Source organism: Pseudophryne corroboree, chromosome 2 (assembly GCF_028390025.1).
Source record: "Pseudophryne corroboree isolate aPseCor3 chromosome 2, aPseCor3.hap2, whole genome shotgun sequence".
NCBI lineage: Eukaryota > Metazoa > Chordata > Amphibia > Anura > Myobatrachidae > Pseudophryne > Pseudophryne corroboree.
Window position 1 is genome coordinate 672,364,449 of NC_086445.1, and position 27,947 is coordinate 672,392,395.

General features: G+C 48.2%; 1 protein-coding gene across 6 annotated transcripts in view; it reads right to left on the reverse strand.

The window, feature by feature from the left end:
• RBBP5 (RB binding protein 5, histone lysine methyltransferase complex subunit) overlaps positions 1–27,947 on the reverse strand; it is a 508,962-nt gene that overhangs the window by 187,463 nt on the left and 293,552 nt on the right. For all 6 annotated transcript variants that reach the window (XM_063955094.1, XM_063955092.1, XM_063955095.1 and 3 more), the window contains 2 exons: positions 16,335–16,406; positions 7,885–8,002 (listed from right to left, as the gene is read on the reverse strand). In XM_063955094.1, the coding sequence (XP_063811164.1) occupies positions 7,885–8,002; positions 16,335–16,406 (190 nt within the window). The remainder of the gene's footprint in view (positions 1–7,884; positions 8,003–16,334; positions 16,407–27,947) is intronic.

The window sequence follows — 27,947 nt, forward strand, 5'->3', positions numbered from 1 at the left end:
TGGCCAGTAGCAGCATTACATGCATATTTTACAAAGCTGGTAAGCTTGATTTGAAAAATCGTTGGGGAGGAGCACCGTCGAACTCCAGCTTGTAACCATGAGAGATGAGGTCTCTTACCCAGACATCCGGGCAGGAACCATCCCAGATGTGGCTGAAACGACGTAACAGAGCTCCCACCACGAGATCCTCTCAGGGTAGGCAGGCACAGTCATGCTGAAGCTTTTGCGAAAGCTGAACTGGTGCTCTGTTCCCGAGAGCCAGCAACGACTGGTTTCTTAGGCTTACCTCTGGTGCCTCTAGCTGCGTTGGAGGCACCGCTGATCCTAGATCGAAATCTGGTGGACCGAAACGACTGGGAAGACGGTCTCGGTTAGGTACGTGGATTTTCCAGCAGTAGCCTTGGAAATCCATGCGTCCAATTCCCCTCCGAAGAGCCATTCACCTGAAAAGGGAAGAGATTCCACACTGCGTTTTGAGTCAGCTTCTGTAATCCACTGATGCAACCATATGGCTCTGCGTGCAGATACAGCCATAGCAGTGGTCCTAGCATTAATATTGCCAATTTCTTTTAGGGAGTCACAGAGGACTCTAGCCGTGTCCTGAATGTGTTTCAGGAAAGTAACTGTAGTAACCAGGGTCATATCCCCCGAGAGACCCTCCTGAATTTGAGTAGCCCAAGAATGAATTGCATGTGTCATCCAGCAACCTGCAACGACTGGTCTTTGAGATACACCTGCAGCAGTGTAGATCGATTTCAGTGTGGCCTCAATTTTCCTATCCTCCGGGTCCTTTGCCGTAAATGATCCAGGGGCAGGGAGCATCGCCTTTTTAGAAAGGCGAGAGACAGACATCTACAGCTGGAGATTCTTCCAAGAAATTTCTGCCTTCAGGGGCAAAGGGGAAGGTATGCAAAAATCGTTTTGACATCTGATATTTTTTATCAGGAGTTTTCCAGGCTAATTTAAACAAATCATCTAATTCCTTGGCATCAGGAAAGTGACTGTCAATTTGTCTTGTGGGAGGAAAAATGACTGCTGATTTGAAGCGTCCTCCAGGGGGATCTTTAGCACACCCTTATAGCCAAAATGAGGGGTTCAATACCCTGTGCAGGGGTGGAGTCCCCACTTATGGGGTCCACATCACTATGTATATCATCATCAGTATCTGATAGGAGTGCAGGTAAAGCACGTTTATGTGCACCTGTAGTAGACAGTGGGGGATGGGGAGCATCAGCCCTGGCAGCTAGACTTGCTACTGCTTGTTGCAGTTCTTGTGTTTTATTGGCATTAGTAGTTACTTGAGATGACATATCAGACATCAAATTTTTTATAAAATGACTCTCCCCAAACATGGTCAGCATTTTGTGACTACACTGCTCACATGATAAGGAGCCAGATGTGGGAGGAGAGAATCTGGCATTACATACACTGCATAATTTTTGTTTCACCATTATGGAGTAACACACAGTAACACATACAAAACAGACTGAACTACAAACAAGCCTGCCTATTGCATGCGAGAGGAGACAAATAGTAACAGAGGACACCAGCACACCAACACTGCAGAGCCCCAGTGAGGCCGTCAGCGTTTTTATATAGATATATATCAGTTAAACTATTTCTAACTAGGATTTCCCTAGAGGAATATTGTGCACACATAGCGGCTTTCCCCCCTACTCAAACACCCTGTACCAGTGATCCAGCGTGTAACAGACCGGAGGAGCTGAGCCCGCTCTGATATAGCTCCACCCCCCGTAATGGCACCGGAGCTACTGTTACAGATTTATACTGGCTATGTCTCCTAACTGCGCTGTAGTGTCACATAAATATTAAGTACAGCTAATGTCAGCCAGTGTCACGCAGGGGCTACAGCGGGTCCCTCCCAGGAGGGACCCGTATGCCTTACCATGAACCAGAGGACCCCCCTAGCGGGGCTCCCGGTGTGTACTCACCACCGACGATCACCTTCAGGCAGCTTTAGGGGTGTGCGGCATGCTGCGACTGCGACAGCTAAGGCGCAGTGCCCCGCTGAACAAACAGCCCCTCAGGACGGTGGTCCTGCATCGGGGAAGCGGTTCTGCACCTCATGAGGCCGGTGACCGTCTACCCCCTAACTCCCACGGCGCAGGTATGCTGTTGCCCAAACAGCATACCGAAAATAATGAAGTTTTAAAATAAATTGAAGAAATCTCTCTGGAGCTCCAGAGTGAGCATCCTCTCCTGAGGGCACTTTTTGTAAACTGCCTGTGGGAGGGGGCATTGAGGGGAGGAGCCAGCACACCCAGTGGAAGAAATTTAAAGTGCACTGCCTCTTTTGGACCCCGTCTATACCCATCGTACTAATGTGTCCCCAAAATCCCTTATGGATGCTAGAGAAATAATAGGATTTCGATAACCTTTTCTCCTAGTCCGTAGAGGATGCTGGGGATGACATCAAGACCATGGGGTATAGACGGGATCCGCAGGAGACATGGGTACTCTATAGACTTTTCATTGGGTGTGAACTGGCTCCTCCCTCTATGTCCCTCCTCCAGACCTCAGTTGTAGGAACTGTGCCCAGGGAGACTGACATTTCAAGGAAAGGAATTACTTAACTAGTGCTGAGATATCTACCAACTCACACCCTCAACCATGCCGCACACATGGCATTCAACATAACACACGCCAACAGGCATAAACCAATTGCAGCAACATACTGAAACCAAGATAACACAACTTGTGTAACTCTAATAACTAAACTACAGGTAAAGTACGCACAGGGACGGGCGCCCAGCATCCTCTACGAACTAGGAGAAAAGGATTTACCGGTAGGTTATCAAAATCCTATTTTCTCATACGTCCTAGAGGATGCTGGGGACGACATCAAGACCATGGGTTCTATACCAAAGCTCCAGTACGGGCGGGAGAGTGCGGATGACCCTGCAGCACCGATTGACCAAAATGAGGGCCTCATCGGCCAAGGTGTCAAACTTGTAGAACTTAGCAAATGTGTTTGACCCTGACCAAGTAGCTGCTCGGCAAAGTTGTAATGCCAAGACCCCCCCGGTCAGCCGCCCAGGATGAGCCCACCTTCCTAGTGGAGTGGACCTTTACCGACGTCGGTATGTATGAGCTTGCTGAATCGTATTTCTAATCCAGCGTGCAATAGTCTGCTTGGAAGCAGGACAGCCAATCTTGTTGTGATCATAAAGGACAAATAGAGTCTCTGTTTTCCGTTCTAGCAACATAGATTTTCAAAGCTCTAACCACATCTAGAGTTTTTGACTCAGTGAATGTGTCAGTAATTACTGGCACAACAATAGGTTGGTTTATGTGGAAAGATGAAACCACCTTCGGAAGAAAATGTTGACGAGTCCTCAACTCTGCCCTATCTTCATGGAAGATCAGGTAAGGGCTCTTGTGAGACAAGGCTCCCAATTCAGACACCCGCCTTGCGGATGCCAAAGCTAAAAGCATCACCACTTTCCAAGTGAGAAACTTCAACTCTATCTTTTGTAGAGGCTCAAACCAATCCGATTGAAGGAACTGCAATACCACGATAAGGTACCATGGTGCCACTGGAGGCACGAATGGAGGCTGGATGTGCAGAACCCCTTTCACAAAGGTCTGAATCTCTGGAAGAGAGGCCAATTGTTTCTGGAAGAACACTGACAAGGACGAAAGCTGGACCTTGACTGATGCCAATCGGAGGCCCGCCTCCACACCATCCTGCAAAAAATGGAGAAAACATCCTAAATGAAACTCTTCCGTAGGAGCTTTCTTGGATTCACACCAAGATACATATTTTCTCCAAATACGGTGGTAATGTTTCAACATTACTCCCTTTCTGGCCTGAATAAGGGTGGGGATGACCTCCTCAGGAATACCCTTCCTGGCTAGAATACGGCACTCAACAGCCATGCCGTCAAACGTAGCCGCGGTAAGTCTTGGTACACACACCGCCCCTGCTGCAGCAGGTCCTCTCGAGGAGGAAGAGGCAGAGGATCTCCTATGAGTAGCTGTTGAAGTTCTGGGTACTAAGCCCTCCTTGGCCAGTCTGGGCACTGTAGATTGCTCGAACCCTTGTTTTTCTTATGATCCTGAGTACTTTTGGGATCAGCGGAAGTGGAGGGAAGACATACACTGACAGAAACGCCCACTGGGTCACCAGTGCATCCACTGCTACTGCTTGAGGGTCTCTCGACCTTGAACAGTATCTCTGAAGCTTCTTGTTGAGAAGAGACGCCATCATGTCGATTTGATAAACTCCCCCAAAGACTTGTCACCTCTGCAAAGACTTCTTGGTGGAGGCCCCACTCTTCTGGATGGAGATCGTGTCTGCTGAGGAAGTCTGCTTCCCAGTTGTCTACTCCCGGAATGAATATTGCCGACAGAGCTTGAAGATGTTTTTCTGCCCAGCGGAGGATTTTTGTCGCCTCCGCCATTGCCGCTCTGCTTTTCGTTCCGCCCTGACTGTTTATGTATGCGACTGTTGTTACATTGTCCGCCTGGTTCTGCACGGGACGATCTTGAAGAAGATGTACCGCTTGTAAATGGCTCTTAGCTCCAGAACGTTTATGTGAAGGCAGGCTTCCTGTTGTGACCAACGTCCCTGGAAGTTTTCTCCCTGAGAGACTGCTCCCCAGCCTCGGGCACTTGCATCCGTAGTTACTAGGACCCAGTCCTGAATCCCGAACCTGCGTCCCTCTAGTAGGTGAGAGCTGTGTAACCACCACAGGAGCGAAATCCTGGTTTTCGACGACAGGATTATCTTTCTGTGCATGTGTAGGTGTGACCCGACCACTTGTCCAACAGGTCCCACTGGAATACTCTGGCATGGAACCTGCCAAACTGTATGGCCTTGTAGGCCGCCACCATCTTCTCCAACAACCGAATGCACTGATGGATCGACACACTTGATGGTTTCAATATCTGTTTTACCATTTTATGGATTTCCAAAGCCTTTTCCAGCGGAAGAAATACTATCTGAACTTCTGTGTCCAGAATCATCCCGAGGAAAGACAACCTTGTCGTCGGTTCCAACTGTGACTTTGGGTAATTTATGATCCACCCGTGTTGGGAGTACTGACAGAGAGAGTGATATGTTTTGTAACAACTGCTCCCTGAATATCGCCTTTATCAGGAGGTCGTCCAGATAAGGAATTATATTGACTCCTTTCTGACGAAGGAGAACCATCATCTCCGCCATCACCTTGGTGAATACCCTCGGCGCCGTGGAGAGACCGAAAGGTAACGTCTGGAATTGGTAATGGCAATCCTGAACCACGAATCTCAGATAAGCCTGGTGAGGAGGATAAATGGGAACATGCAGGTAAGCATCCTTTATGTCCACCGACACCAAGTAGTCCCCTCCTCCAGACTGGCAATCACTGCCCGAAGTGATTCCATCTTGAACTTGAACCTTTTTAGGTAACCATTCAGTTCCTTTAGATTCAGGATCGGTCTGATCGAGCCGTCCGGCTTCGGAACCACAAAGAGGCTTGAATAAAAACCCCTCCCTTGTTGTGACAACGGTACCAGGACTATAACCTGGTCTTGACATAATATTTGGATTGCCACTGTTACTGCTTCTCTTTCAGACGGAGAAACTGGCAAGGTCGATTTGAAAAATCGGCACGGGGGAACGTCTTGAAACTCCAGATTGTACCCCTGGGATACTATTTGCAACACCCAGGGATCCAGGCCAGACAGAATCCAATACTGGCTGAAGAGTCTGAGACGTGCCCCCACCCGAGTGGCCTCCCGCAAGGGAGCTCCAGCGTCATGCTGGGGATTTGGCAGAAGTAGGAGTAGACTTCTGCTCTTGGGAACCTGGAGCCGCTGTGGGCTTCTTTCCCCTTCCCCTTCCTGCAAAGAAGGGGGAACCTCTCGTCTTTTTGTATTTATTGGGCCGAAAGGACTGCATTTGCGGGTGATAGGTCTTTTTTGCCGGTGCAGGCGCAGAGGGCAAAAATGTTGACTTACCTGCGGTAGCCACCGAGACTAACGCATCCAGGCCATCGCCAAATAAGGCCTCACCTTTATATGGGAGAGCCTCCATGTTTCTTTTGGAATCTGCATCCGCGTTCCACTGGCGAATCCACAACACCCGCCTAGCCGATACTGCCATGGTAGCGGCCTGTGAACTCAAGAGTCCAATATCCTTCATTGCTTCCAGCATGTAGGTAGCAGCGTCCTTGATATTCCCTAACTTAAGGAGTATCTCATCTTTATCAATCGTGTCAATTTCTGATGACATGCTTTCTGACCATTTTTCAATAGCGCGACTCACCCATGCGCAGGCAATAGTGGGCCTAATCAGTGTATCATTGGTAACATAAATGGATTTCAATGTCGTTTCCATTTTGCGGTCTACCGGCTCTTTAAGAGAAGCCTTGCCAGGAGCAGGGAGAATTACCTTCTTTGTCAACCTGGAAAGTGCACTGTCTAACACAGGGGGGTGATTCCCACTTTTTCCTGTCCTCAGCAGGGAAAGGGTAAGCTATGTGAATCCTTTTGGGAATACGAAATCTTTTATCAGGATTCACCCACATCCCTTCAAACAGAGCATTTAGCTCGTGTGAAGGGGGGGGGGACGTGACTTTGGATTTCTTTTCCTTACATAAATACGCCTTCTCCTGAGGTACAGGAGTGGTTTCTGTAACCTCCAACACGTCCCTTATAGCCACAATCATATATTGTATATTTTTTTGTCAAATTTATGATCTCTCTCTCTGGATTCACTATCGTCGACACAAGAGTCAGAATCCGTGTCGGTATCAGTGTTTACAACATTTGCAAATGGTCTCTTATATGACCCAGAAGGGCCGCCCGCATAAGGAATAACAGCATCCTGAAAAATCACATCTTCCACAGATTTTCTCCAGCATGCAGCCTTAGATTCAGATTTATCTAATCTACGGTTAATCAGATGCATACTGTCACGTAACTCTTTCACCCATGCAGGCTCTTGGTGTGCCGGTAGCGCCACCACATTACAACTCTGTGTCCCTAAAATGGCTTCCTCCGGGGAGGAGCTCCCTGCCTCAGACATGCCTCCCACGTCTACAGCACACCAACAGACACACTGGGACTTATTTTGGGGACAGACCCACAATAAAATCTGTCAGAGGGAGACAGGATAGGAGCAGCCAGTTCACAATCCCAGCGCCAGTATTTCCTGTGAACACAGTATGTTCACAGCCTAACAGCGCTTTTTAAATAGTAATATACACTATCAAATGCACCACAATCGCTTTGTGCCCCCCATTAATAGCACCCTGTACCTGTCAGAAGTGGAGGAGAGGACCAGCGTGGCGCTGAGTAGTGTGCTGGCTGCCTGAGGAAGAAGCTCCGCCCCTGCAATGGCGTGTCCTTACACTCATACAAACACTGTAATATTTATACTGGCGGGGGTAAGGCTGTGCCAGCGGCAACTTATGCCCCCTTTTAGCCAGTTTGAGGTATTTTTCTTGCTGCCCAGGGTGCCCGCCGCCCCCTGTAGTGCCTGTGTGTGTGGGCAGCAATGGCGTGCTGCGCTCCCGCCAGCTGCGCCGCACCTCAGCCGTCACTTACTTGATAGAAGATCATTCTTCTTATACTCACCTGTCTTCTGACTTCTGGCTCTGTGAAGGGGGTGACGGCATGCTGTGGGAGTAAGCATCTAGACACGGCTAGCGTTCAGTTCCCTTCAGGAGCTAATGGTGTCCTGAGGGGCATAGAGGGAGGAGCCAGTTCACACCCAATGAAAAGTCTTTAGTGCCCATGTCTCCTGCGGATCCCATCTATACCCCATGGTCTTGATGTCGTCCCCAGCATCCTCTAGGACGTATGAGAAAACAGAACTAGTAGAAGAAGTAAGTCAACCTTAATGGACAAATAGAGAACATGTTTACCACCCATTACCTGTTTGCTCAGGCTCACTCTTATCTTCATCCTCTATATCAAACTCAGACTCCCTCTCCTCATACTCAACATTTTCATCAAGTTCCTTGAAGTCTGGGGCGAAAGCACTCCAGTTTTCCTAAAGCCAAAATGTGGGCAGCAGAGAGTCTTTAGGTTAAAGATTTAGACATATTGATATAACTTTTACTCTTTAAAGCATAAACACTTGCCCACTGCTCCAAAATATTAAACAAACAATCACTCAATCCAGTAGACCTGGTTGCGAGCAGCAAAAATAGAAATGTATCTGATAAACTGAGGGAGACATATTGTGACCACTCAAGAGCTTATAGTGAAGTCACTGGCGTGCGCAGCACATTTCATTAGGGGGTGCACCGTCGGAGTGGTGTGTCTAGCACCGCCTTTAAGGTGTGTCTAGCACCATCTATTGATGGTCAACGCATATAAAATATCCACCCTTGTACCAATCCTAATAAAGCAGATACAATGTCATATGTTGTGGTGTGCACCAAACAAACACCCCTGATGGCACTCACTGCAATTACAGTGCTCCTCCTCAGCCTGGTCTGGCTCCCCCTCTCTTTCCCCTGCAAGCTGCAGTCACTCACTGACACTGACAGTCGCAGACTAGTTACTGCTGCTGCTGGAAAAACGAGTGACGTGTCAATGCTGCTGCTGACCGCCTGCCAGTATTGAACTTGTCTTCCTCACGTAACATCACACTGTTTTTGTACGTGGAGGTGGAGCTGGGAATTTGAAAGCCGGAGGCAGTGGCACCCTTGATTAACCCAGGCGTCCGGTCAGTAGTGCAGTCCTGACAGTGTGCAGCGCAGAGGGGACAGTAATCTGCCTGCTCGGCGATTGCTGCATCAGGCATGTGAGATTGGGGTGCCGGACATTAGGGGGTGCCTGTGCGCACCAGGCACCCCCCCTGCACACACCTATGAGTGAAGTAGTACTCAGTGTAAAAATCATTCTGTCATTAGTAAATTCATTACCATTTACTGTTATGTACTATAAGTGTGGTCTACAGCTCCTAGCCCATAGCGTAACAGGCAGTAACTATGTACTAAGATTATCAAATATACGTGTTTAAGTGGACATAAAGACAAACTATAAATTAAATTATTATAGGGTGTGATACTCATTAGATGTGTTATAATACTGCTCTGTAAAAAATAGGATTTTAATACCTACCGGTAAATCCTTTTCTCTTAGTCCGTAGAGGATGCTGGGGATGCTTCAAGTACCATGGGGTATAGACAGGATCCGCAGGAGACATGGGCACACTATAAAACTTTGAATGGGTATGAACTGGCTCCTCCCTCTATGTCCCTCCTTCAGACTCCAGTTATAGGAACTGTGCCCAGGGAGACGGACATTTAGAGGAAAAGGATTTATTTAATTATTTTAAACTAAGGCGAGTTACATACCAGCTCACACCTCCAACACGCCGTACAACATGGCATTCAACAAACAACGCATGCAACGGCATGACCAACAACAGTCACAGACTGACTGAACTCAACCCAACATGAGCGTAACTAAAACCAAACTGCAGATACAGCCCGCACTGGGACGGGCGCCCAGCATCCTCTACGGACTAAGAGAAAAGGATTTACCGGTAGGTATTAAAATCCTATTTTCTCATACGTCCTAGAGGATGCTGGGGACGACATCAAGACCATGGGGTCTATACCAAAGCTCCAGTACGGGCGGGAGAGTGCGGCTGACCCTGCAGCACCAATTGACCAAACTTGAGGTCCTCATCGGCCAAGGTGTCAAACTTGTAGAACTCAGCAAAATGTGTTGGACCCTGACCAAGTAGCTGCTCAGCAAAGCTGTAATGCCAAGACCCCCCGGGCAGCTGCCCAAGATGAGCCCACCTTCCTAGTGGAGTGGACCTTTACCGACGTCGGTAACGGCAAACCAGCAATAGTATGAGCTTGCTGAATCATATATCTAATCCAACGTGCAATAGTCTGCTTGGAAGCAGGACAGCCAATCTTGTTGTGATCATACAGGACAAATAGAGTCTCTGTTTTCCGTATACGAGCCGTTCTAGCAACATAGAACATGCTGGGGACGACATCAAGAACGATGGGGTTTATACCAAAGCTCTAGAACGGGCGGGAGAGTGCAGATGACTCTGCAGCACCGATTGACCAAACAAGAGGTCCTCCTCAGCCAGGGTATCAAACTTGTAAAACTTTGCAAAGGTGTTTGAACCCAACCAAGTAGCAGCTCGGCAAAGCTGTAATGCCGAGACCCCCCGGGCAGCCGCCCAGGAAGAGCTCACATTTCTGGTAGAATGGGCTTTCACCGATTTCGGTAACGGCAATCATGCCGTAGAATGAGCCTGCTGAATCGTATTACAGATCCAGCGCGCAATAATCTGCTTGGATGCAGGAGCCCCAATCTTATTGGGAGCCCAGAGGACAAACAGAAACTCTGTTTTCCTAATCTGCGCCGTTCTGGCGACATAGATTTTCAAAGCTCTAACCACAGAGAGCTTTCGATTCCGCCAAGGCGTCAGTAGCCACTGGCACCACAATAGGCTGGTTTACGTGAAATGATGAAACCACTTTTGGCAGAAATTGTTGACGAGTTCTCAACTCCGCTCTATCAGCATGGGAAATCAAATAGGGGCTTTTGTGAGACAAAGCCGCCAACTCAGACACTCGCCTTGCGGATGCCAAGTCCAACAACATGACCACTTTCCAAGTAAGGAATTTTAACTCAATGCGATTGCAAGAATTGCAACACCACATTAAGATCCCACGGTGCCACAGGAGGCACAAATGGAGGTTGGATGTGCAGCACGCCTTTTACGAAGGTGTGAACTTCTGGAAGAGAAGCCAATTCTTTCTGAAAAAAGATAGACAAAGCCGAAAGCTGTACTTTAAAAGAGCCTAACTTTAGGCCCGCATCCACACCTGCTTGTAGGAAATGGAGCAAATGCCCCAGGTGAAATTCTTCCATAGGAGCCTTCTTGGATTCACACCAAGACACATATTTTCTCCAAATACGGTGGTAATGCTTTGCCGTTACTTCTTTTCTAGCCTGAAGAAGTGTGGGAATTACTTCACTGGGAATACCCTTTCGGGCTAGGATTTGGCGTTCAACCGCCACGCCGTCAAACGCAGCAAGTCCTGATACACGCACGGCCCCTGTTGTAACAGGTCCTCCCGAAGAGGAAGAGGCCAGGGATGTTCTATGAGCAACTCCTGAAGATCTGGATACCAGGCCTTTTTTGGCCAATCCGGAACAATGAGGATCACCTGAACCCTTCTTCTTATAATTTTTATCACCTTTGGAATGAGTGGAAGTGGAGGGAACACACATACCGACGGAAACACCCACGGTGTCACTAGGGCGTCCATCGCTATCGCTTGAGGGTCCCTTGACCTGGAACAATATCGCTGAAGTTTCTTGTTGAGGCGGGACGCCATCATGTCTACTTGAGGAACTCTCCAATGACTTGTCACTTCTGCAAAGACCTCTTGATGAAGACCCCACTCTCCTGGATCGAGATCGTGTCTGCTGAGGAAGTCTGCTTCCCAGTTGTCCACTCCTGGAATGAAGACTGCTGACAGAGCGCTGGCATGTCTTTCCGCCCAGCGAAGAATCTTCGTGGCCTTGGCCATCGCCGTTCTTCTCCTTGTTCCGCCTCGGCGGTTTATGTACGCCACCGCTGTCACATTGTCTGACAGAATCAAGACAGGCAGACCTAGAAGAAGATGTTCTGCTTGCAGTATGCCGTTGTAAATGGCCCTTAATTCCAGAATGTTTATGTGTAGACAAGCTTCCTGGCTTGACCCCTTTCCCTGAAAGTTTCTTCCCTGTGTGACTTCTCCCCAGCCTCGGAGGCTTGCATCTGTGGTCACCAGGATCCAATCCTGAATCCCGAACCTGCATCCCTCCAGAAGGTGAGAACTGTGCAGCCACCACAGAAGGGAGATTCTGGTCCTGGGAAATAAAATTATTTTCCGGTGCATGTCCAGGTGAGACCCGGACCACTGGTCCAACAGGTTCCTCTGACACACCCTGGCATGGAACCTGCCATACAGAATGGCCTCGTAGGCCGCAACCATCTTCCCCAACAACAGAGCGCATTGAAGAACTGACACCTTTGCTGGTCTCAGCATCTGTTTTACCATGTTCTGTATTTCAAGAGCTTTTTCCACTGGAAGAAAAACTCTCTGCAATTCTGTATCCAGAATCATACCCAGGAACGACAGCCGTGTCGTCGGATCCAACTGTGATTTCGGCAAATTTAGGAGCCAACCATGTTGTTGCAGAATAGTCAGTGAAAGGGCAACATTCTTCAGCAATTGCTCTTTGAACCTCACCTTTATGAGGAGATCGTCCAAGTAAGGGATAGTTGTGATTCGCTGCTTGCGCAGGAGAACCATCATTTCCGCCATTACTTTGGTGAAAATCGTCGGAGCTGTGGACAGACCAAACGGCATCGTCTGAAATTGGTAATGACAATCCTGCACAGCAAATCTCAGGTAAGCCTGATGTGGAGGATATATGGGGACATGCAAGTAGGCATCTTTTATGTCGACCGACACCATAAAATCCCCCTCTTCCAGACTGGAGATCACTGCTCGGAGAGATTCCATCTTGAATTTGAATTTTTTTAAAAAGAAATTGAGGGATTTTAGGTTCAGAATCGGTCTGACTGAGCCATCCGGCTTCGGGACCACGAACAGGCTCGAATAAAAGCCTTCCCCCTGTTGTGACGGGGGCACTGTGACAATTACTTGATTTTGATACAACTTTAGTATCGCAGCGCTTACTATCTCCCTTTCTAGAAGAGAAGCAGGCAAGTCCGATTTGAAAAATCGGTGAGGGGGCACGTCTTGGAACTCTAACCTGTATCCTTGGGTTACTATTTCTACTATACAAGGATCCAGGTCCGAGTGCACTCAGACCTGACTGAAGAGTTGGAGACGTGCCCCCACCGGTGCGGACTCCCGCAGAGGAGCCCCAGCGTCATGCGGTGGATTTGGTAGAAGCCGGAGAGGACTTCTGCTCTTGGGAACTTGCCACAGCCTGTGACCTTTTTCCCCATCCTCTCCCCCTCGCAGCAAGGAAGGAGGAGCCACGTCCTTTTTTGAATTTATTGGGCCGAAAGGAATGCATCTGATAGTGAGGCGATTTCTTCTGCTGTGCAGGAACATAAGGTAAAAATGAAGACTTACCCGTGGTAGCCGTAGACACCAGGTCAGTGAGGCCGTCACCAAACTAGACCCTACCGTTAAACGGTAGAGACTCCATCGCCTTCTTAGAGTCAGCGTCAGCATTCCACTGATGAATCCACAATGCTATTCTTGCTGAGACTGCCATGGCATTGACCCTTGATCCCAAAAGACCAATATCCCTTACAGCGTCTTTTAAATATGCTGCAGCGTCCCTGATGTGACCCAGAGTCAAAAGCACACTATCCCTGTCTAGGGTATCTACCTCAGATGACAAGTTATCTGCCCACCTTTCAATAGCGCTACTCACCCATGCCGAAGCAACGGCAGGCCTGTGTAGCGACCCTGTAGTGACATAAATGGATTTTAGTGTATTTTCCCGCTTACGATCCGCAGGATCCTTTAGGGCTGCCGTGTCAGGGGACGGAAGCGCCACCTTTTTGGACAGACGCGATAAAGCTTTGTCTACCGTGGGGATTGACTGCCACCTTTCCCTGTCCCCAGAGGGGAACGGATATGCCACTGGAATTCTTTTGGGAACCTGTATCTTCTTGTCAGGATTTTCCCAAGCCTTTTCAAAAAGTGCGTTCAGTTCATGAGAGGGAGGAAACGTTACCTCAGGTTTCTTTCCTTTAAACATACAGACCCTTGTATCAGGAACAGCAGGGTCCTCCGTGATATGTAATACGTCTTTTATCGCCACAATCATGTACTGAATACTCTTAGCCAGTTTTGGATGTAATCTGGCATCACTATAGTCGACACTGGAATCAGAGTCCGTGTCGGTATCTGTATCATCTATCTGGGTAAATGCACGTTTCTGTGACCCCGAAGGGGTCTGGGCTTGTGACAAAGCATCCTCCATGGATTTCCTCCATGTCTGGTTCTTAGACTCAGATTTATCAAATCTCTTAGTCAACCTAGTCACATTTGCGTTTAAAACACTCAACATATTCACCCAGTCATCCGTCGGCGGTGCCGACACGGCCACTCTCACAGTATTTTCTGTCCCCACTCCAGCCTCCTCCTGGGAAGAGCCTCAGACATGTCGACACAAACGTACCGACAACCACACTGGGGCTATAGGAGACAGACCCACAACAAAGCCTGTAAGAGAGACACAGAGGGAGTTCTGCCAGCTCACACCCAGCGCCTATCCCGGTACTGAAGCAAGTAAAAAGACTGCCCAGACCTGTTAGCGCTTTCTATATATATAATTTAGCACCAAATCACTTGTGCCCCCCCATTTTGCACCCTGTTACGTGTACAGCAGTGTGGAGGTCAGGGCTAGCATCTATGCAGCTTCTGTGAAGAGAAAATGGCGCTGGTCAGAGCTGTGTGGTCTAAGCCCCGCCCACTACATGGCACGCTTCAGTCCCGCTTAAATTTATCTTTATACTGGCGGTGGCCCCTTAACTAGTGCCTAGGCACTGTTATCACTTATGCCAGTGGCGTTTGTGGTGTTCATGCTGCCCAGGGCGCCCCGAGTTGTGTGTGAGAGCGCGGCCGCTGCACGGTACCTCAAACGCAGTCTTCTGCCGTCACTGAAGTCTTCTGATCTTCTCATACTCACCCGGCTGCTGTCTTCTGGCTCTGTGAGGGGGGTGACGGCGCGGCTCCGGGAACAAGCAGCTAGGCGTACCAAGTGATCGAACCCTCTGGAGCTAATGGTGTCCAGTAGCCTAAGAAGCAGAGCCCTTGAACTCAGAGAAGTAGGTCTGCTTATCTCCCCTCAGTCCCACGATGCAGGGAGCCTGTTGCCAGCAGGTCTCCCTGAAAATCAAAACCTAATAAAAGTATTTTTCTGAGAAACTCTGGAGAGCTCCTCAGTGTGCATCCAGTCTCACATCATCACAGAATCTAACTGGAATCTGTATGAGGGGCATAGAGGGAGGAGCCAGTTCACACCCATTCCAAGTCTTATAGTGTGCCCATGTCTCCTGCGGATGCAGTCTATACCCCATGGTTCTTGAAGCATCCCCAGCATCCTCTAGGATGTATGAGAAAAGCAATAATTGCTCCAAGTAATACATCCCATGAAATATGGTCTCTCATTTATGTTGTAAAGATGTTAACTTTAAGAATGTCCACAGTAACCAGAAAGAATGGTCTTGGCCAAATAATTCAGTTCCATAATTCTTGAATGGTGTGTCATGAATTTGCAATGAACAAAACAACCTATTAAAAAACACTGCACTTATTTAATGGTCACTGATAGCCCTTTCACACTGCAAACCCGACTTCGACCCGGTATTTTGAATCCGGGTCCATCCCAGGTCGGTCAAGGGTCGACCCTTTTACATTTTAAACCAGGGTTATTGCAGGGTTGGCTCCTTTTAACTCAACCTGGGTCAGCAATTAAAACACCATGGATGTCATTTTAAATGGACTTTTTTTTGGCTCAGAAAGATGAGGTGTCAGAAGGGTACAAAAGGAGAGGGCGGGGACAGCTCACAGCACTGCAGGAATCGTGGCTGACAGAGCAAATGTTTTTATACACAATTACTGTTCCAGTAACATACTTCCCAACTGTCCCAATTTTAGCGGGACAGTTTGATTTTTTCCCCCGTCTGTCCTGCTGTCCCACCTACAGGCCGCAGTGTCTCACGGTGGAGGACAGTTGGGAGGCCGAGTGCATGCGTCTATTCACAGGTGACAGAGGGAGAGGGGGCATGCCAGCAGGTCAGAGAGCGCTGGGCATGCCCCCTCAGTGACGGTACAACGGGTCATGACACTCGCTCACGGCTCTGCCGTGAGGCCATGCCCCTTTCATATAGGCCACACCCCCTGTTCGGGCACGCACAAAGGTTTCTCCTTGTAATTTTAATAAGTTGGAAGGTATGCAGAAAGCTGCCTAGCAATCTCTGCCTCACCCCTAATTCTTAACAGCTCTAATTGTGAATGCTCTCTGTTGGTCTCTGTCTTTATGCTCTCCTGTGTAGCAGGGCTCAGGCTGCTGACATAAGGCACACAAAGAACAGCCAATCAGCACTTGTTCATGAATGCAGGGTTGAATAACTCGGGTTGGCACTTCGGAGTGCACAATGACCCGTATCTAACCCGTGTTTTAGACTGCTTTTATACCGGGTAGAAATGCAGGGTTACTCGACCCGGGATATTCAAAAGTGGTGCTTTTAGACTGCTCGATCCCGGCAATATCCCGGGTTATATTTGCGGTGTGAAATGGGTATGAATGATACACACACACGCACACACACACACACAGTGATAAAAAACACATACCACTTGGTTTTGTGCCCATATGGAAACAACGCCACTGGAGATGGATGCAATGATTGGTCGAACAGGATGCCACTAAAAGTGTAAAAAAGACAAGTCAAGGGATTTGCTAATCATGCATACGGTTTACCACCCTCTACTAGCCCAATTACACCCTTGTTTAACAACCAGACCTCTCCCTGGATCTCTCCTTTCTTTCATACAAACCCTGGATGCAAAGGGGTGTTACATTTTTAAACAATATTCCAGAAGATTCTTCCTTCCCCTTATTCCCGGAACTAAGAGAAAATTAATAACTATCACAAAAATTTCTTTCAATTCCTACACCTACGACACTTCTTGTTATACAACAGTGAATAAACTAGTCCCCTCAAAACCTGTGAATATTTGTGCCTTGAACCAAGGGATTTGTTTCCATGCTCTATTCTGTGATGCAGACCACTTTTTCATAAGAACGCTTATGAGTTTGCCTGGGAAGACGACCTAGGGGAGATCTTGTATGCGGAGAACTGTGAGAAAATCTGCAGCTTCTAGCTCAGTTTGTGTGCATGTTAAGGAAAATACATACAAATTACTTTATCAATGGTACTATGTTCCCACCTGTTTTCATAAGATGGACCCTAGTATACCCAGCTGCTGCTGGAGGAACTGTAAGTCGGAGGCACATTTACTCATAAATTGTGACAATGTCACAAGCTTCGCACATTTTGGTCAGATATCGGGAACTTGGTTACCTCTCTTATTGGTATTACCATCCCATTTTCCCCTAGATTTTATCTCATCCCCACTGAGATCCCTGGGGCCAATCGTCTCCAAACCAAGCTGATCCCTCAAATATTTTTACAATCACATGCCAAATCGCAACAGACAGGAAGCGGCCTTCTCAGGATTTTGCATGTTTCCAAAATGTCATTTATGTCAAGCATTATTCACAAAATATTTTCAATCCCAGCCCTCATTTGTTTAATTATTTGCCCCGCCATGGCTCATCCCATCTGGATCTACCCGCTCCTCTCTATCCTAGTTGCCTCCCCTCCTGCGGACTGCCACTCCGCATCCTGGTGTTTACCAATCCTAAAACACCTGGAACATCTTTCAACAGTTTTGCTGGGCCAGTCTTAAATGCCCTTTGATTTATCTATACCATCCATTTTATGTGCTATTGACTACACCCTATTTTGATTAATGGATGTGTTATCCTATTTGTCCCTATTTGTATGACATTTCTATGTTTATTGTATACCTATTAATTAAAGTCTTAAATAAATAAATAAAGATTTATGTTCTTACCTGTTAAATCCTTTTCTTCGAGATCCATAGGGTACAAAGGCTGAACTATGTGTATAGGCTGTGCCGGTAGACTGGGCACCAAACAATAAAACTTAAAATCCCAGTAGCCCAGGGTCCTTCACCCCTATACCATGCCCCCAGTCTCAGGTCTCCAGATTAGAGAACAAGCCCAAGGCAGGAGAAAAAAAAAAAAATGAAGGAAAACCGGTACACACTCAGGATAAATACACTGGTGGACAGAAATACAACAACAATAAGGCTGCGCTTAGAGAGATGAATTGTCTGGATAACAAAGTAAAATTTATTAGACTTAAAATCTGTCCATTGGACAATTAAAATGAGAATACACTGTGATAAATAGCCTCTAATCACCTTTTAAACAACACATAAGCTTGTTCCAAATAAACCATAGGACCCTATATGCTTAGAACCAATTGAATCCTGGGGCTATAGCATAGTCCCTGGGCTGGAGAATTATGTCCCAACGCTGGAGGATTAGCAGTTCCAATATTGCATCATGAATTTAAGGAAAGTCCTCACCAGTAGTGCGTTTTGATGAACAAAAGTCCAGTTCAAGTCGAGCAGGTTTTGGGGTCCAAGGTGGTCCAAGCTTGCGGTGATAAGTTGTGATGGGGTGATAAGGAGGCTCGCACCTGACGCGTTTCACAGCTTCTGCTGCTTTGATAAAGCAGCAGCTGTGAAACGCGTCAGTGGTGAGCCTCCTTATCACCCCATCACAACTTATCACCGCAAGCTTGGACCACCTTGGACCCCAAAACCTGCTCGACTTGAACCACATCCACAACTAAAGACTGGACTTTTGTTCATCAAAATGCACTACTGGTGAGGACTTTCCTTAAATTCATGATACAATATTGGAACTGCTAATCCTCCAGCGTTGGGACATAATTCTCCAGCCCAGGGACTATGCTATAGCCCCAGGATTCAATTGGTTCTAAGCATATAGGGTCCTATGGTTTATTTGGAACAAGCTTATGTGTTGTTTAAAAGGTGATTAGAGGTTATTTATCACAGTGTATTCTCATTTTAATTGTCCAATGGACAGATTTTAAGTCTAATAATTTTTACTTTGTTATCCAGACAATTCATCTCTCTAAGCGCAGCCTTATTGTTGTTGTATTTCAGTTTGGTTTTTCTATATAGGTGTAACTATCCTATACAGGCAGCTGCTGCACTCTCTAATTGGAATCACACCTACAGCGCCCTTTCCAACCTAGGTTGGCTTGTTCTATCACTTTGCACTTTACACTGGTGGACAGGGAAAGCCAAGAAAAACAGACCCCGCAAGCCAGGTGCATCAGGGTGTCTTCCCTTATGGATCTTGAAGAAAATGATTCAACGAGTAAGAACATAAATCTCCTGTTCTCCATCAATTCATAAGGAACAAGGCTGAACTATGGGACATCTCCAAGCTAATCCCCTAAGGGAGGAGATGCTCCTGAGCTGCATTGAGTACCTTTCGCCCAAAGGCCGCATCAGCAGAAGCGAAGATGTCAAAGGAAAAGAATCAAAGAAACATATGGCCCGAATACCACAAGGCCGCCTTACAAAGCTACTCCGCCGAAGTTCCATGCCGAGCCGCCAAGAAGATTCCATGGACCGGGTGGAATGAGTGGTCACCATGGTCGGGACAGGAAGGTCCGCTACTGACTAGAGTGGCGGATAGTCAAACTGAGCCACTAGGCCAATGTCTGCTTAGTACTGTAGCTGGTCAGCCCACCTGTTTGTGAAAGTCACAAAGGACAAAGAGTTACTCAGACTTATAGAGGTCACTTGTCCTGTTAACATAAATGGGGAGGGCACACACCACATCCAAGGAGGCCTCCGTCAGCGAAACGTCAGATTGCGAAAAAGCAAGAACCACAATCTCCCTGAACACCTCCGGATGGAGTCCCCACTCCCCTGGATGGAGATCGTGTCTGCTGAGGAAGTCCGCTTCCAAGTTATCAACTATCTTCATTCCGGGAGTAGACAATGCCAACGCGTGTTTTTCTGCCCAGAGGATGTTTCTTGTTACCTCTGACATTGCAGCTCTGCTCTTCGTTCCGCCTTGTCAATTTATGTAAGCTACTGTCGTTACATTGTCCGACTGCACCTGAATGGCAAGGTCTCGCAGAAGAAGGGCCGCTTGGAGAAGACCGTTGTAGACGTTTCTTAGTTCCAGAATGTTTATTGGTAGGCTGGCCTCCAGACTTGACTACCTTCCTTGGAAGGTCTCCCCTTGAGTGACTGCGTCCTAGCCCCCGGAGACTTGCATCCGTGGTTAGAAGGATCCAGTCCTGATCCCGAACCTGCGTCCCTCCAGAAGGTGAGGTAAGTGTAGCCACCAGAGGAGTGAAATCCTGGCCTTTGGCGACAGATGTATTCTCTGGCGCATGTGTGGATGAGATCCCGACCACTTGTCCAGAAGATCCAGTTGGAAGCGCCGAGCATGAAACCTCCCATACTGCAGAGCCTCGTAAGAGGCCACCATCTTCCCCAGAAGGCGAATGCACTAATGAACCGACACCCGGGCTGGCTTCAGGACATCCCGGACCATTGTTTTTATCACCAACGCTTTCTCCTCCGGAAGAAACACCCTCTGCACTTCCGTGTCGAGATTGCTGATAGCGCCAACGCGTGCCTTTCTGCCCAGAGGATTATTCTTTTTACCTCTGACATTGCAGCTCTGCTCTTCGTTCCGCCCTGTCGGTTTATGTAGGCCACCGTCGTTACATTGTCCGACTCCACCTGAATGACCAGATCTTGTAGAAGATGTGCTGCTTGTAGAAAAACGTTGTACACGGCCCTTAGCTCCAGAATGATGATTGGAAGAATGGATTCCAGACTTGACCACCTTCCTTGAAGGTCTCCCCTTGGGTGACTGCGCCCCAACCTCTTAGACTTGCATCCGTGGTTAGAAGGATCCAGTTCTGAATCCCGAATATGTGGCCCTCTAGAAGGTGAGGCAATTGTAGCCACCACAGGAGTGAAATCCTAGCTTTTGGCGACAGGCGTATCCTCTGGTACATGTGCAGAGGAGATCCCGTCACTTGTCCAAGAAATCCAGTTTGAAGGGCCGTGCATGAAATCTTCTGTACTGAAGAGCCTCGTAGGAGGCAACCACCTTCCTCAGAATGAACAGATACCCGGGTAGGCTTCAAGACATCCCGGACCATAGTTTGGATCACCAACGCCTTTTCCACCGGTAGAAATACCCTCTGCACTTCCGTATCAAGGATCATCCCCAGGAAAGACAATTTTCTTGTCGGTACGAAAATTTGATTTTGGAAGATTCAGGGTCCACCATGTTCCCAGAGCAGTCGGGTCGTGAGAACAATGGACTGCAACCACTTTTCCCTGGAAGATGCCTTTATCAGCAGATCGTCCAGATAAGGAATTACATTCACCCCCTGCCTGCGGAGGAGAATCATCATCTCTGCCATTACCTTGGTGAACACCCTCAGTTCTGTGGAGAGGCCGAACGGCAGTGCCTGGAACTGATAGTGAGAGTCCAACAGCACAAATCTGAGATAAGCCTGGTGTGGTGGCCAAATCGGAATGTGGAGGTACGCATCTTGATGTCCAAGGATACCAGAAACTCTCCCTCCTCAAGCCCTGAGACCACCGCTCTCAGAGACTCCATTTTGAACTTAAATTCCCTCAGATAAGGGTTTAGCGACTTTAGGTTCAAAATGGGCTTGCCCGAACCATCCGGTTTCAGTACCACAAACAGGTTTGAATAGTAACCCAGGTTTACCAGATGAGGTGGAACTGGAACAATTACATCTGACCTTTCCAATTTTTTAATGGCTTCCTGAAGGATAGCCCTTTCAGTCAGCAAAGCTGGCAGGCCTGATTTGAAGAGCCTGTGGGGTGGGAGCTCTTGAAACTCCAGTTTGTACCCCTGGGACACAATATCCTGTACCCAGTGATCCAGACCGGACGACACCTAGACGTGACTGACACGTCTGAGCCTCGCTCCCACCTGCCCGTTCTCCAGGCAGGGAGGTCTACCGTCATGCTGAAGATTTTGAGGACAGAGAGGCAGGTTTCTGGTCCTGGGAAACTGCAGGTGCCGGTCTCTTAGATATTGGTCGGCCACCTCTGAAGAAAGTACTAGGAGTCTTGGACTTTTTAGCTTTTGCAGACCGAAAGGTCTGCACAGAGGATGCAGAAAAATGTTTCTTCGTCGGCTGAGAGAAGAAAGGTTGACTTACCAGCGGTAGCCGTGGAGATCCACTCATCCAATGCTTCCCCGAATAGAGCCTGACCTGTGAAGGGTAGGTTCTCCACACTTCTCCTGGATTCCGCGTCTGCAGACCCCTGGTGTAGCCAGAGTCCCCTGCATGCTGAGACAGCCATGGACGATGTCCTTGCAGTCAGATTACCCAGGTCCTTCATGGCCTCCACCATGAAACCCGCAGAATCCTGTATGTTACGTAAAAACAATTCAATGTCACTTCTATCCATAGAATCTAAGTTCTCTAGTAATGTGCCTGACCACTTTACTATGGCTTTAGAAATCCATGCACAAGCAATAGTGGGCCTTAACGCCACTCCTGAAGCAGTGTATATGGATTTGAGAGTAATTTCAATTTTGCAGTCAGACGGTTCTTTCAAAGCAGTAGACCCAGGGACAGGTAAAACCACCCTTTTGGACAGTCTAGATACAGAGGCGTCAACTATAGGCGGGGTTTCCCGCTTTTTCCTATCATCCTCAGGAAAAGGAAAAGCCACAAGAACCCTCTTTGAGATCTGGAATTTTTCTCTGGATTTTCCCCGGAGTTTTCAAACAATGCGCTTAATTCCTTAGACGCAGGGAAGGTTAGGGAAGCTTTCTTATTGTCTGTAAAGTAAGGTAACACATCCCTAATAGCATCAATCTGAGTTGCACCCCTCTTGCCAGGGAAGCCTCAACCCCTCCCCCTTCCCATATCCGCATCACCGTCTGCCGTGTCAGTGTCGGTGTCCATGTCGACCTGCATATGAGCAAGTGCACGCTTCTTCGGGCATACATCAGGGGATTTTGAGGTAGTGGGGACAGAACCAGACAAAACCTCCACAGATTGTTTTAAAATCTGTGATTCAATCTTATAATGTGCAATCATAGTAGAAATGTTGGATATCATTCCCTTAATAGAAGCTACCCACTGGGGCTTGGAGTCGGAAGGTTGAGACAAAATATTACATTCCTGTGTACATGGAATGGATTCCTCTGTAGAAGATACATACTCTGCTGCACAAGACACAGAGTCCCTGGACATGGTTATGTGAGAATTATGCACACACACACACACACACACACACACACACACACACACACGCACACACGAAAATGTCAGACACAGTTTCCCTCCAAGTACCTTCAGAGAAACACAGAGCTTAGAGCCAGCACACGCAGCGCCCCAGTAGACAGGTATAAAATAACTGCCTGGTGCTGACTGTGTACCCTTAATAGAACTACACAGTAATAGACAGCCACCATCTCCCTTCTACCACCCCCTGGTACCGCATAGGATAACTGGAGTCGTGGAGGGTCAGCGCTCCCTGTCAGCGTCTTAGTGTGTGGCTCTGCAGGGAGAAAATGGCGCTGGTGAGCTGCTGGGTCTGCTCTGAGGAGAAGTTCTGCCCCTTGAACATGGGGGGTCTTCCCGCACATTTAAAATCTTTATACTGGCCTGAGGTAATAGTGCTAGCAGAGCAACCGTAGTCCCTGCTAGCCTGCGTGACCAGTTTAAAGGGTATCGACGCTGGCCCAGGGCGCACCCTCACAGCGCCGCACCGCTGAGCCTTCCGGAGCGCAGTGTTAGTACTGCGCTACAAACCCTGATGCCGCCATTTACACCGGTTCCCCGCTTGTCGGGTCGCCGGTACCACACTCACCACTGTGATCTTCTGGCTCTGTTAGGGGGTGGCGGCATGCTGCGGGAGTGAGCGGTCGCCTGGGGGGAATAACGATAATCACCCTCAGGAGCTTAGTGTCCTGGCAGCGGAGATAGTGGCCATTAACCTCAGAGGGTTGGACACCCACCCCCCCTAAGTCCCACGAAGCAGGGAGGCTGTTGCCAGCAGCCTCCCTGTGACTAATTTGTCTTAAAAAAAAAAAAAAAAAAAAGGTCTAGGAGCTCCCCTAGCTGTGACTGGCTCCTCCAGGCACATTTTCTAAACTGAGTCTGGTAGGAGGGGCATAGAGGGAGCAGCCAGCCCACACTATTAAAGCCTTAAAGTGCCCATGGCTCCTGTTGGACCAGTCTATACCCCATGGTACTAATATGGACCCCAGCATCCACTAGGACGTAAGAGAAAAGGGGAGACTCTACACTGAGCTTGGATTCTGCATCAGCAATCCACTGACACAACCACAAGGCCCTGCGTGCAGACACTGCCATGGTAGTAGTTCTAGTATTAATAGAACTTATTTCCTTGAGAGAGAGTCACACAGTATACGTGCAGTATCCTGAATGTGCCTAATGAGGGCCACCGTAGTGACCAGGGGCATATCCCCCGCAAGGCCCTCTTGAAGCTGAGTAGCCCAGGTGTGAATGGCATGCGACATCCAGCAACCCGCTATCACCGGTCTTTGTGATACGCCATCTGCTATGTAAATAGATTATAGCATAGTCTCTATTTTTCTACCCCCAGGGTCTTTAAGTTGAAAAGACCCAGGGGCCGGTAACACTGCCTTCTTAGAGAGGCGGGAGACAAAAACCATCAACAGCTGGGGGTTCTTCCCCAAATTTCTATCATCTGGTGAGAATGGGAAAGAATGTAAAAACTTTCTAGTAACCCGATATCTTTTATCAGGATTTTTCCAAGCTTGTTTAAAACCTCATCTAATTCTGGAGTATCGGTGAAGGTGATGTTAACTCTTTTCTGCCCAAAAAAAAACCGACTGCGTAGAAGCAGCCTCTTCTAAAGGGACCTTTAGTACATCCCTGATAGCAAGAACAAGGAGTTCAGTACCCTCTGCAGGAGTGGATTCTTCTATATCAGGTTCTAATTCCTTCCCCTCTTCCAGAATATCCTCCTCATCTGCTAGAAAAGCAGGCAGCCCACGCTTAAATGGCTCTGAACTATGGAGGGAAGGATGTCTGTCATCAGCCTTTGCTGCAGGGTCTGCAACCGCCTGTTGCAGTTGTAGTGTTGTTTACTTATTTGCATCAAGTTGTGATGACATGTATGACATCATAGTCTTAATGTCACCAAGCGAAGAAGGCTCCTGACCCTCCCCCCCATTCTCCTCACTGACCTGAGAAGACTGACTGTAATGGTCACGATAGGGACCCAGTGGTAGGAGGGGAGAATCTGATATGACAAACTTTGCATACAGCGTGTTTAACCATAATGACAGTGAACAACACTCACACAAAAATACAAAACTCACAGTATAGCAAGCCTGCCTCACTGCGTATGCGATGGGGACTCAGGGTGAGAGAAGGACAGCACACCCCTGCTTGTAGTAACAACTGCAAGCTGAAATAAATTTATATACCAGTAACCCGGATTGTGTGTCCTCTTAAAGACACTCAATTGTGTACAAGAGCGGCTCTCCCCCTGCTAGTACACCCCTGTCCCAGTTTCCAGTGACTCCCGGATCTCTGGAGGTCCTAGCTGCTGCTGCTTATGCAGAGGAAGGCGCCAAAATCTCGCGAGTCACGCACTGAACAAGCCCCGCCCCCTATAATGGCGCCGGAGCCGCTGATATATGTTTATACTGGCAAAGTATCCCACAGTGCACAAAAATAGGATTTTAATTACCTACCGGTAAATCCTTTTCTCGTAGTCCGTAGAGGATGCTGGGGTCCACATTCGTACCATGGGGTACAGACGGGTCCACTAGGAGCCACTGGCACTTTAAGAGTTTACTAGTGTGGGCTGGCTCCTCCCTCTATGCCCCTCCTACCAGACACAGTCTAGAAACTGTGCCCGAGGAGACGGACAACTATGAGAGAGGGATTTTACAGATAGGGTCGAGATTCACACCAGCTCACACATACAAGGCAAACCAAAATAACTAGCTTGAAACATCAGCAACAAACGCTGAACAATATTACTTAGCCAAGTAACAAAACAGTACTAAACCAAGAACGAAGCAGTACTGAACAAAGGTGGTCATTCCGAGTTGTTCGCTAGCTAGCAGTTTTTAGCAGCCGTGCAAACGCTATGACGCCGCCCACTGGGAGTGTATTTTAGCTTAGCAGAAGCGCGAATGAATGTATCGCAGAGCGGCTACAAAGTTTTTTTGTGTAGTTTCAGAGTAGCTCAAAACCTACTAAGCGCTTGCGATAACTTCAGACTGTTCAGTTCCTGTTTTGACATCACAAACCCGCCCAGCGTTCACCCAGCCACGCCAGCGTTTTTCCTAGCACGCCTGCGTTTTTCCGAACACTTCCTGAAAACGGTCAGTTGACACCCAGGAATGCACACTTCATGTCAATCATTCTGCGGCCATCAGTGCGACTGAAATGCTTCGCTAGACCTTGTGCAAAACTACATCTTTCGTTGTGCTTGAACGACGCGTGTGCGCATTGCGCCGCATACGTATGAGTAGAACTGCCTTTTTTTTGCCTGATCGCTGCGCTGCAAACAAATTCAGCTAGCGATCAACTCGGAATGACCTCCAAAGTAACCACTGCAGGATCACGAAGCGCTGGGCAGGCGCCCAGCATCCTTTATGGACTACATTGAAAACGTGTTCGACCCCGACCAAGTAGCCGCTCGGCAAAGCTGTAAAGCAGAGATACCCCGGGGCAGCTGCTTAGGATGAACCCACCTTACGAGTAGAGTGGGTCTTAACAGACGTAGGACGCGGCAATCCAGCCGAAGAATAAGCATGCTGGATAGTGAACCTGATCCAGCGAGAGATCGTCTGCTTAGAAGCAGGACACCCAATTTTCTTGGGATCATACAGGACAGAGTCCGATTTTCTATGACAAGCAGCCCTCTTCACATAGATTTTCAGAGCCCTTACAACATCCAAAGACTTTGATGAAATTGAGGAGTCAGTAGCAGCTGGCACCACAATAGGTTGGTTGATATGAAATGCCGACACAACCTTCGGAAAGAACTGCTGACGTGTCCGGAGCTCAGCTCTATCTTCATGGAAGATCAAGTAGGGGCTCTTACAAGACAAAGCCCCAAGCTCCGACACACGTCTAGCAGAAGCTAAGGCCAACAAAGTGACAGCCTCCATGTGACAAACTTGACCTCAACCGCCTGTAGAGGCTCGAACCAATCCGATTGGAGGAACTGCAGCACCACATAAAGATCCCATGGTGCAGTAGGCGGCACAAAGGGAGACTGGATGTGCAGAACCCCTTTCAAAAAGGTCTAAACCTCTGGGAGAGAAGCCAATTGTTTCTGGAAGAAAATGGATAGGGCTGAAATCTGGACCTTGACGGATCCCATCCTCAGGCCCATATCCACAACTGCCTGCAGGAAGAGGAGAAACCGTCCCAGTTGAATCTCCACCGTAGAAAACTTCTTGGACTCACACCAACAGACATATTTTTTTCAAATACGATGGTAATGTTTAGACGTTACTCCTTTCCTAGCCTGTATCAGGGAAGGTATAACCTTGTTCGGAATGCCCTTCCGAGCTAATATCTGGCGTTCAAGCTCCATGCCGTCAAACGTAGCCGCGGTAAGTCTTGATAAGCGAGCGGACCCTGCTGCAGCAGGTCCTCCCGAAGAGGAAGAAGCCTCAGCTCTTCTTGCAGTAGATCCAGAAGTTCAGCGCACAAAGCCCTTCTTGGCCGTTCCGGAGCAATGAGTATCGCCTGAACTCTTGTTCTACTTATGAGTTTTAGAACTCTTGGAATGAGTGGATGTGGAGGAAAACACGTACACCGACCGGAACACCCACAGAGTCACCAGGGCGTCCACCGCCATGGCTTGCGGGTCCCTCAACCTGGAGCAATACCGCCAAAGCTTCTTGTTGAGACGAGAGGCCATCATGTCTATTTGAGGTACACCCCAAAGATCTGTCACCTCTGTGAACACATCCAGATGGAGTCTCCACTCTCCTGGATGGAAATCGTGTCTGCTGAGGAAGTCCGCTTCCAAGCAGTCTACTCCCGGAATGAAGACTGCTGACAGCGCTAACGCGTGTTTTTCTGCCCAGAGGATGATTCTTTTTACCTCTGACATTGCAGCCTCTTCGTTCCGCCCTGCCGGTTTATGTAAGCCACTGTCGTTACATTGTCCGACCGGCTGCACTTGAATGGCTTATCTCGCAGAAGATGGGCCGCTTGGAGAAGACCGCTGTAGACGGCTCTTAGTTCCAGCATGTTTATTGGTAGGCCGGATTCCAAACTTGACCAC